Below are 10,678 nucleotides of genomic sequence, written 5' to 3'. Positions count from 1 at the left end.
GGGGGGATGCCCAAAGTGGGGTCACGCACTCTAGTCGTTAGAAACTTATAGCGCTTCTAGGTGTGTTTTAGTGGTCACCCAGAGAGTTCCGCACATGCACTCCCCTAAAAATAGTGGGAGTGGGTCCTTAAAGCGGGGTGCGCTGCGTTACGATTCGCCTTCTCGCGATCCTGGAAGGTGATCAGGGGACACGCAGTGGAAAGACATCGTTTGGCGGGGTCGTCTCGTCCATTTCGTCGGGCATTCTGCCCACGATGGGACCTATAGCTACAGACGAATCTAGGGCGCGGCTAGCTAAATGATTAACTGAGCGGACGATTAAACGATTGACTTGCCGCTTTTTCCTTTTTGACGCCAATGCATCGGATCCCCCGTCCGGTAAAGCGAATGGATTCTTGCTGCATTTGAAGCCTGCGACCCGGATGCGGGGCTGCGACCAAAGTCCTGGTCACCAGCTCACCTATGTGCGGGCCCCCGCACATCCCACTGTAAAGCCTCCAGAAGGACCTGCAGTTATAGCGCCTCCGGCGCGGAAATACCAGAAAATCCATGGATGCAGGGAGTCTATCAAACCGTAGACCGCGTGGGCGTGGCCACAAACCTGACTTTTAAGGCATAGAGCAGCGCAGTCACGGAATGCCACACAAGAGTGAAGCCACAGAGTGGAGCACAACGAGATAGCATCCACCATTTAAAAACAGTTATGGTCTGACCAGCGGGATCCACTGGACGCAACAATATCAGGAGCCAAAGCCGTAGGAGATGCAAGGACCTACACCAGGTGCAAGAACCTGCACCCAGGTATAATGAAGTCAAACCGCCAGCACCGGAGATGTAATGAAGTACAAACGGGCATGTAACAAGTAGAACTACCAATCTATACAAATAAATACCCCACTGAGAATGGGTGAAGGGTTTAGACTAGCCTCGCAAGGTCGTCTTCTCAGCCAAAGCCAAATCCATTTTGTCCGTATCTCCATTCCTTTCCCCTTGAGAAAACAGAGAAGCTTTGATCCCTGTGACAGCATTCCGCAATTCCGTTAAATTTCCAGATCTGCTTGCCTCCTCGGCCATTCCCGTAATGTGAGCACAGACGTCCACAAGCCCAGGCGGAGCATTTTGCCTGACGTCGGCCGCCAGTGTTGCTATGGCGGTTTTGTTAACGCCAGAAAGTACATACACGACTGTCTCAGCTACTTTCGGATACACGAGAAGAAAGAGCGGTGATAGTCCTGCAAGCGTCATCCAGCGCCTGCTGGTTCGTCTGCGTCCACGAAGCGCACTCCTAAGTGCTGTCATCAGCGCGCCCCGGAAGAAGGGAGTAGTCAAGGCAGAGTCCCTCTGAACTACGCGCCCCGGGTTGATGCCCCGCTGGAAGGGAAGGACGCAGAGCAAGCTCCGTCAAGGCCTCGTCCTAAACGGACACGTTCAGAGGTCGCCGAAGGCCGTCGAGCCTTACGGCAAGGGACGCGAACGGCCACGCAGTCCCCAGTCGCAGCCCTCACTCGCGCCAAAAAGCGAGAGCGGCAGGAAGAACCTGGCCCAGAGGGAGACCAAGAAAGGTCCGCGACCGCTCAGCCCCGGGCAGAACAAGAACTGCTGGCAGAGGAGCTTGGAGCTGGGAGAGTTGTTCATGACCAATTATTCCCTCGCCCTGTCATTATTGAACTAATGAAGGACGAAACGGCCAGGGCCGATGAACCAAGCCGAGCGATGTACCAAATGGTCAGGCGGTTGCAAACGCAGGACCAGGAGGTCGTCGCACTGCGTGCTTTGGTGAAGGATAGCGCCGGGATCCAGAGAGATCATGCCCAGAAAGGCAAGGCCACCCAAAGAGGTGATCCCGTCCGCAGAGACGACGCCGCCCAGAAAGGCGATGCCGTCCGCAGGGACGAAGCCACCAGGAAAGGTGATGCCGTCCAGAGGGACGATGCCGTCCCCAGAGACGATGCCACGCGGAAGCGTAATGCCGCCCGAGAAGGCGATGAGGCTCGAAGAAGCCGCAACCCACATCAAGGCTATTATGTTAATAAGGACGGGGTCCTGTACTTTAGAAGCAGACTAGTCATCCCGTCACAAGGAGCCCTCCGAACCCAAATCCTGTCCCAACATCACGATGACCCCCGAGCAGGACATTTCGGAGTGCACAAAACAGTGTAACTAACCCTTCCAAGAAATCAGTTTGGACTTTATCACAGGTCTCCCCGACTGCCCAACATCGTCAGGACAAACGTACAACGCTGTACTGGTAGTGGTGGATAGGTTTACAAAATTCGCCAAGTTTATTCCCACACGCAAGACTTTGTCGGCACCTTCACTTGCCCAGCTGCTATGGCAGCATGTGGAATGCCAGTTCGGTACCCCAGAAGGCATCGTAAGTGACAGGGATTCCCCGCTCACTAGCAACTTCTGGGCCGAATACCGCAAAGCCCTGCAATCTGCGAAACGATTGTCCACCGCATTCCACCCCCAAACAGACGGACAGACAGAGCGCACCCATTAAACACTCACGCATTATTTGCGGACATCCATTGACAAGGAACGGTTTGGATGGGTAGCGGTACTGCACGAGGCCGAGTTCGCGTACAATAACGCCAAACATGAAACCATCGTGTCAGTCCGTTCGAAGCCTTGTACGGCTTTAACCCACGTATGTGCGAGGTAGTGGCCGACCCAGCCCACATCAAAGTCCAAGGGGTGGTAGAGAGACTCCGGCACATTAAACGTGTGAGGGAAGATATGCGCACGAACCATGTGCGCGCAGTGGAAGACCAGCGTCGCTATTACAACCAAAAGCGACAGCCCCAAAAATACCAAAAGGGGCAGATCGTGGGCTTGTCGACCCGCAACTTCAGGTTCAAAGCAGGACAGCGCAAGCTAGCACCCACATACATCCGAGTACCGATCATCGAGCGTGTGGGCAGCGCCGCATACCGCGTCCAGCTCCCAGCCAAGTATAGCAGGTTGCATAACGTGTTTTCAGTAACACTGTTAGAGCCATGGGATGACTCTCGACCCCGAATCGCCCAATCCGCACTTCCGGATCTAGAGGAAGAAACAGAGGACCGGGAAGTCGAAGACATTGTGGACACGCAGGAGGACCATGGTTCGCGCTCATTTTTAGTCAAGTGGGCAGGATGGCCAGCGGAGTACAACACATGGGAACCGGAAGAGCACTTGGAAAACGCGCAAAAGATGGTTAAAAACTATCTGAAAAAGAAACGCAAAACACACCGCAAATGGGACGACCCCCCCGCAGGGCTTGGGGGAGAAGAGTAGAGAGTTCCGGAGGACCCTCCCCCGCAGGGCTTGGGGGAGGAGAATGGAGAGTCCCGAGGAAAGAGCAAAACGCCAAACGCCTATTCGAAGGGAGTGCCTTTAAAGACAAGCTTCCCTTTCGATCTCAACCGCAAGCTATCGACACCGCCGCTCCACACAAGACCGTTAGCCAACCGCCTACTCCTCCTCAGTATCGGAATCGGCCCAAAGGGCCGAAAGGCCCGAATCGGAGTCGTCCGCATTGCCGACTTCGAAATCAGCAGCCGAGTAGGGCTGCTGGGACGCATGCTCAACGGAGAACTGCCCATGGACAGTATCGATCTCCTCGTCGGACCTATCCGACTCAATCCAAGGCTCGCTGAGACGACGCCAGTGATGGTCTAGCGAGGGGATGGTCCGGATACTGAGCGAGCGGTTGTCCGAATCAACTAGCCATATCAGCACCGGGCGAGGGTCGTTGGACGCCAAAGCGACGGAGCCCCGATTGCGAACCCGGGGCAGACTCAGGTCGTCCAAAAGATTATTGACCATGTCGAATTCGTCGGGATTAGCAGTATGGCCAATCCAACCGAAAGGAACCGAGCGTCCCGGCTGCCACTCGTAGCCGTGGGAAACCAAATAATGAAGCCCGCCCACTCGGTCTCTTTGCTGTTCCGAATTCACGCACATCTTTTACCGGCCATGACAGCAATCGGAATCTAGCGCGACAGCCGGGCCATGTCAGCGCCGCCGCAACATTGCATAAGGGAAGGGACCTTGCATACACATCTCCAAGTACCTGAAGGTGGTTGATCCCTACTTACCTTCCCGAGTGAGGCATTGGTCTCTTCGGTTTAGGCAGCGACTTAGAGCCATGATAGTTGCACTCCCGCATACGGCGGCGACATCTCTCGCTTGAGGGAGAGGCCATGAACGTAGCCGGTGAGCTTCGACCTCGGGCAAATACAGCACCCCGAAGCCCAACGCGTTGGGGAGGCCGGGGATGGCGGCCCGCGGGGCCAGAGACGGATGCGCCGTGGGTCGTGTTGGTGTAGGGGGCGACGACGGTTTCGTACAAGAGGCTAGCGAAGGCGAGGCAAGGAGGTGCTCCTGCCAAGGGGATGTGATGGCACGCTGCGTCAGGACAGCACGACGTTCCTCGGCATCGCTGGCCCGGCGGCATGCAGAGAGATGCTCCGGATTCCGTCGTGAAAGTCTGCGCCGATGACGGTGCGTGTGGCCAGCACGGGAGAATGCACATCTGGGTCCCTGTCATGTTGAGAGGCATCGTTGTGGTCGATCCGTCCTGCCGGGAGCGTCAGAGCTGGCTTCTACGTGCCTACAGGCGCCCGAGAGGTAGGGTCGCCTGGTGCTCGAGACGGCCATTTCTCCGGTGCCGCTCCATATCTGACTTCGACTCAGGGGCACAAGAGCCGACTTCGGAAGTCCGCCTCCATCGTCCTTCCTTCCTCCTGTAGATGACGTCCTAGGGCACTACCGCCGAGGATGGCGAGCGGGCCGGGCCCGGAATATTGGCGCTGCCCGGAGACGGCGCATAAGGTCACACTCTGGCTGCCTTGGATCACGACGGCCCCCCACGCTAGACCTTGCATCCCAGATATACCAGGACGGCCTGAGACAACTGAAGGTTGTTTACAAGCACGAGTACGCCCTTGCTCACCACACACGTCACTCAGTGTCCGCACCCGGGCGGAGTAGAATGCCATTAGCCAGCGCGATCGAATGCTGTCCCGCGCATCACTCGCTTCATACCCGGCGGCGAACGGCGCCGAGACCGAATGCTTGCTGAATACCACCGGATTGCTGGACCAGCTACGCCCCGCCCGGGTACCTAGGTACCTAGGTAGTCGAGCGCCTGGCGAGGCCGTGATGGCAGGACTACTACTTGTGCGAGCAGAGCTCCAGGAAGAGGTGGCCGAAGGCGGCATACGCGGGCCAGGTCGTCGTGTAGCAGCTTCCGGTGTAAGACTGACCGTGGGCGGCGTGCTTGCTGAGAACCGGCGAAGCTTTGGTTGCGGTCAGATTAACGGAGGCACGAGGGCCTTGCATTGGCACTACGAACGAAGACTATACACTGAAGAGAAATGAAAGGAAATGGCGCTCGTCGCGCTGGCGCGGTACGCCTGAAGTTGCCGCGATCTGTGTGACTTGCATGCTTGTATCTGCCCCAAAGATCCCACAGCTATGGCGGTGCCACTAGACGTATGGCCCGTGGCGGGACCGTCGCGGTTCGTACCAATATATTAAACCCAACAACGAGTACAAGCCAAGGACTTGTATCTTCTCCCCTTTGGCCTAGTTGGATCTAGCTTAGCTAGACGTTGCCAGAGTTGTGACATGAGATACAAATTAAGACTCGCTTGCGCGTGAGTTCAATTCTGGTAGTTGTCGCGTTCCCCATGACGGGTGTGACGTGCTCAAGGGATAGCGCTTAAGGCTGGACAGGCACTGTGCCTTTATCCAGCAGCAGCCGGGCGGTTTCCGTATGGCCTTTCGATAAGGCGGCTTGCAGCGCGGTACCGTGATAATCGGCCTGCGTGCTAACGTCGGCGCCCTTGTCCAGCAGCAGCCGAACGGTTTCCGTATGGCCTCTCGACGAAGCGGCTTTCAGCGCGTTGCTTCCGTAACCGGCGCCCCGCGCGTTAACGTTAGCGCCTCTATCCAGCAGCAGCCGGACGGTTTCCGTATGACCTCTTATGAGGCGGCTTGCAGCGCGTTACCGAAACGGCCGAACCGCGCGTCAACGTAGGCGCCTCTATCCAGCAGCAGCCGGGCGGTTTCCGTATGGCCTCCCCATGAGACGGCTTGCAGTGCGTTACCGTAATGGCCACCCCATGCGTTAACGTCGGCGCCTCTATCCAGCAGCAGCCGGACGGTTTCCGTATGGCCTCTTAATGAGGCAGCTTGCAGTGCGTTGCCAAATTCGCCACCATGCGCGTTAACGTCGGCGCCTTTGTCCAGCAAACATATAGCCGCCTGTTTAAATCCACCGAGGCAAGTATAGTAAAGCCTCGATCCCGTTGGAGCTCCTGGAGATTCATCCCAGCCTCGATCAGGTTGGTATAGTTGACCCCAGAGGCGAAAGGTTTTGCCATCTTGTAGAAATTCCACCGACATTCGAACAATATCTTTTGAAACTTCAGCTTTAACAGCATGCGGCATCCACATTTCCGCTGCGCGTCGTGCCAGCGGAAAGCTTTTTTTAATTTCGCGGTGAGTATCGCCAATGTCCCTTAGATAACTTAAGCACGTTTTTGTAATAGAGATGCTCGCAGTTGTAATTTCGAATGAGGGTTGCTTGAGAAGGAACTCCTTGACGGAGAAGTGAGCAAGGTGCAGTTCTGGAGTTGCGGTTGAACCTTTCGTAGAAACAAGTGCAACCATGCCGGGGCAATGTTCGGTGATAGCTTCGTCGAATGGTCTTCGCTCATGGTTGAAGCCTAGGGGTTCCATGTCGGTCTGTGTAGCTATAACGTCACTAGCTTCTCCCAGTTTTAAAGGCCGATCGCAGTAGACGAGAAATTGCAGTAAACGCGTGGCATCCTTTTTGCGCTCGTTTGGGATGCTGTCAATTATCCGTTCATACGTTTCCTCGAGATTGCGTGGTAATTTTTCCAGAGCGTCTTTCACCTCCCAGATATTGGCACAAATGGAAAGGGTTTCCAGCTGGCAAAATGCCCATCTGAACCTGCAGGGAGTTAGAACTTGCCACTGTGTGAATCCGAATTCTCAATATATACTTACATGCCCTCTGCTCCGTTTCCAACGCGATCCTGAATCTTCTTTTTAATATCTTCGGGCAGCCTTTTGCCCACAAAACGAGAATTGTTTTCGAGCGTCGATTTGACATATGCGCAGATGTCGGCGTTGACGCCCTCCTTGTCGAGTGGTAGGCAGTTTTCTTTGCCAATCAAGGAGTAAATCTGGTCAAAGTCGGATTCTGGCCGACTAGTGAATATCAGACGGACGTGCTGCAGCTCTGACTTGTTTAACATCTCCTCAATCCACGCCACAAGTCGTGGCCTCGTTGTCGACTCGTCAAGGGCATCCAGAACGATAAAGACCTCTGGCTGAGCTGCAAGCATCTTACAGAGCCTCTCTATAAGGGTCTTTGCCGTTGGCTTGTCGCTGGACTCTGGTGGTGCGCCCTCGGGATGTTGATAGGACGCAAGTTGCCACTGGTATGCCTGAAACACCAGTGCTCGTAACATGCTGTCGAACGTTTGCTTTGCTTCATCCATAAAATCGAAAAAGAATTTAAGGATGGGACGGCCGTCGACGGTGGCAAGTTGGTCGAGAACTGTGGCGCTAAGAACCGTTTTGCCGCATCCAGCAAGACCATGCAGCCACAGATATCGTCGTGGCCCGGAACACCATTCCCGAAATATTGATGATTTGAGAAGCCATTCGCCGGTTCCAGGGTGGCGGAGCTCAGCTGCACGGTTGGCATTTGTGGACACATCCGCGGGAGCTAGCCATTTCTCCATTTTCGTAATTTGGGCGTCGAAGTTGAGGTGGTCGACTTTGTCATTTGTTGCCTGCGAGACTTCTCGTATGCGGTCTAGCTTCTGTCCAACTGGTGATACCATAGCCATTATAAGTATGATGATATACACGGTAAAATAAAGGACTGTTACGCACCTGCGTCAAGCACCTCTTTGATCCTCTTCTCCGCCGAAACCTGGCTGGGCACAATCTGCTTTAGGAGATCCTTTGCGTAGGCTGCCGCCATCATAGCTGCAAAACCCTGCCACTTCTTGTTCTTGTGCGAATCCGAATAGTCACAGATGCCCCTAATTACCAGGCAGGGGAAATGATTCATCAGGCCTGCGGCCTCCATCTCGAAGCAGAGAATGCCATGCTTTGAGGCGAGCTCGTCCCTCATAACGGCGTCCTTCATTAGCTGGTTGCTGCTGGCAATCAGACCGTAGTGCATCGCCGGATCCTTGTCGTCTCCGTCGCGTCTTGGTGGGGTGGCGAAGTGCCGCGGGTCGCTACCGCAGATGTTGCTGCACTCATCCTCATCGAGAGAATCATGGGCTGGCAGACCCTGGCGGCGCCGCTCGCGGGCCACCAGTGACAGCGCCGCCACCGTAACCGCCGAAGCCACCAAAATCCGACCTCTGGCGGGTAGGAGCAGTATCTGGGGCAGCAGCAATGTCGGCGCAAGCAGTAATGCCGCTACCAACAGCAGCGGCCAAGGGCGGATCGTCGCGGCGACACGAGCACCATGCACGATGTCGGAGCGATACAGCCTGTCGCTCGAGGCAGGCGGCCGAGAATAGTCGTTTCGAAGGCGCTCGTTCCGCTCAAGCACACGCTCGATTTCGGCCAGTAGCTGATGCCCTTTGCGCTGGTGTTGCGCTATGAGCTGGTTGACTGCCGTCCGCACCAACTGGGGTGGCTTGTCGAGGACCCCCGTATGAATGAAGTCCTGGTCTTGGATCCTTTTTCCGTGGTCGTACGGGAAGACGCCGGGCTTGTCTCCCCTTGGACTGCTGACGACGACGTCCCCGAGGCGTATCTTGTGCTCTCGACTCGGGGCACCGCCGCCGATGCCGACCATCAGGCCGATGCGGATGTTGGGAAAGGTTCGAATCATGTCCCTCGCGACCGTGGCCGACGTTATCGTCCCGTACTCTCCATCAGGCAATTGGGCTATGACGACGTTGTGGTGGCCCATCCTGCCCAATGTGTAGGCGTTGTTGTCATTTCGGCCGACGCTCTCGGGCATGTCGTGCTGCTCGTCGAGAAATTCCTGGGCGGCGACGTATTCGGCCGTGACGGCCGCGATCCAGCCAACGGTGTACTTGTTCACGTCCGACATTGAGGGCAACTGCTTTGGAATGGAATGGATTGTTAATTATGTATTTTAAAGTATAAATGTCGGCTGGTTGAGGTAGAAAGGCGGTGGAAGCAAGCAGAATTGTGGGAAGTGGGAATTGTAGGAGGTGAGAATAGCTGCGAAAGGTGTTTGGTACCTAACACGTAAAAGGGAGAAAAGGAGAGAGAGAGACACACACACTAGGTCGGCAAAAGTCTGCCCTCTAGCAGCATGACCCAATGTCGGGCACTCCGGCCTATCAGCCCCAGCCTGCCGGCTTGTCAGTTATTTTGGGGTAGGACATAAAAGATGGGCGAAATTGGGCAGCAATGAGGTGGCGTCCCCGGGCAGGCTGCATCGAGGGTCCCCGAGGCAAGGCGTACTCCACGGCAGACAGAGCTGAGCTGGTTGGATGGATTGCACACCATACGCGGCCTGGTGCGCTGCAAGGATGCGGGGGACGCTCGTTTCCCGGCCAGGCTCTGCCGCTTGAGATCTTCCCCAAACCTAACCCAAGTCCCGCAACTCCTGCCCACCTCGCTGCCACTCTTTTGTCCGAATTGCGATTGCGGGCCGTCTCGCTCCATGCCGTGCCCCGGATTTCAGGGTTGCTCCCTTACCAAGGTCGATTTTTTCTTTTATCAAAACGTTCCCAATGACATTGTTATCTTCCTTGGCTGCGGGGTCGAGGTGGCCCCTCACCCCTCTTGGCCTAGAAGGTCCGCACGCTGGTCGCAGCACCCATGTAGAGGCGAGGCAAGTCTGCGCAGCACTACAAGGGCTGCCGCGCCATAACAGTCGGGAACGAATAGGTAAGTACCAAAGGTCCCGCTGGGGATCACGCGCGGTACTCGTCGTAGCCAGAGTAGCAGAGTTATTGGAGCTACTCAGGGATGGCTTCAGTAGCCAGGCTACTGAAGCGACTTGAAACTTGCCTAGGAAAAAGAACAAGTACAATAAGGAAGGATCTCCTTTATCTCTAAATAGTTCTGACTGAGGCTTCGGCATCAGTCTGTTGAAATATGCTGGCCATAGTTCAAGGTTCCTTGCATTGCTGTCTTATTTAGCAGTGCCCAGAGAGGGGTGGGAGAGGCCATGGCCTTATAAGCCAGTGCACCCCCTGTTGGCAACCCCCCTGTGTTACGACCAGTGCGTAGGCCTCCGGGGGAGCTGGGAAGGAAGGCCTCAAGTAGTCGCCTATACCCCGCACAATCCGGGCGAGGGAAAGGAATCAGGGGGTCACGTGGCCTCGTTACGTAACCCCAGGCTATCACCTTAATCACCAAGCTGAGCGAGAGGGAGGGCGCTCTTTCCCTCCTAGCATCTGCAGGCTTAGGTGCCTTAGCACCATGTCTTCAATCGACATGGCCAACTTGCGATGGTCTTCATGTTAGTCGCCTTCGTAGTCGCGCAGGACCTGTACGGAAAGCTTCTCAACTTTCTGGTACACCTCCTCGTGTACATCGACGTTCCGCTGCATCTCCTTAAGCAGCTGTGAATGTCGAGCCGGGCGGCGCCGTCTCCGGGTGGGCATCGTGCAGCCGCATCCTTTGCGGGCTCATTAGGGCCTGATCG

General features: G+C 55.8%; 2 protein-coding genes across 3 annotated transcripts; both read right to left on the bottom strand.

The window, feature by feature from the left end:
• Nucleotides 1–3,456: 3,456 nt before the first annotated feature.
• Nucleotides 3,457–5,328, bottom strand: GGTG_13507 (hypothetical protein; the record flags this gene model as incomplete). Its single annotated transcript, XM_009231414.1, has 3 exons — nucleotides 3,457–3,927; nucleotides 4,156–4,519; nucleotides 5,165–5,328. 3 exons carry the CDS (start codon nucleotides 5,326–5,328, stop codon nucleotides 3,457–3,459), a joined length of 999 nt encoding a protein of 332 aa, XP_009229678.1.
• Nucleotides 5,329–5,374: 46 nt separating this feature from the next.
• GGTG_13506 lies at nucleotides 5,375–9,726 on the bottom strand (the record flags this gene model as incomplete). 2 transcript variants are annotated; one of them, XM_009231413.1, is made up of 5 exons in its annotated part: nucleotides 5,375–5,769; nucleotides 5,971–6,032; nucleotides 6,132–6,967; nucleotides 7,024–7,855; nucleotides 7,921–9,106. In XM_009231413.1, 4 exons carry the CDS (start codon nucleotides 9,104–9,106, stop codon nucleotides 5,974–5,976), a joined length of 2,913 nt encoding a protein of 970 aa, XP_009229677.1. The 2 variants fall into 2 exon arrangements, with proteins under 2 accessions (XP_009229677.1, XP_009229676.1); XM_009231412.1 differs by adding an exon at nucleotides 9,301–9,726 and having other exon boundaries at nucleotides 5,711–5,936; nucleotides 6,014–6,961; nucleotides 7,921–9,115.
• Between the last annotated feature and the right edge of the window lie 952 nt (nucleotides 9,727–10,678).

The sequence above is a fragment of the Gaeumannomyces tritici genome (genome assembly GCF_000145635.1).
Source record: "Gaeumannomyces tritici R3-111a-1 unplaced genomic scaffold supercont2.15, whole genome shotgun sequence".
Lineage (NCBI taxonomy): Eukaryota > Fungi > Ascomycota > Sordariomycetes > Magnaporthales > Magnaporthaceae > Gaeumannomyces > Gaeumannomyces tritici.
The sequence above is the reverse complement of the archived record's forward strand: the minus strand, read 5'-3'. Positions and strand labels throughout refer to the sequence as shown.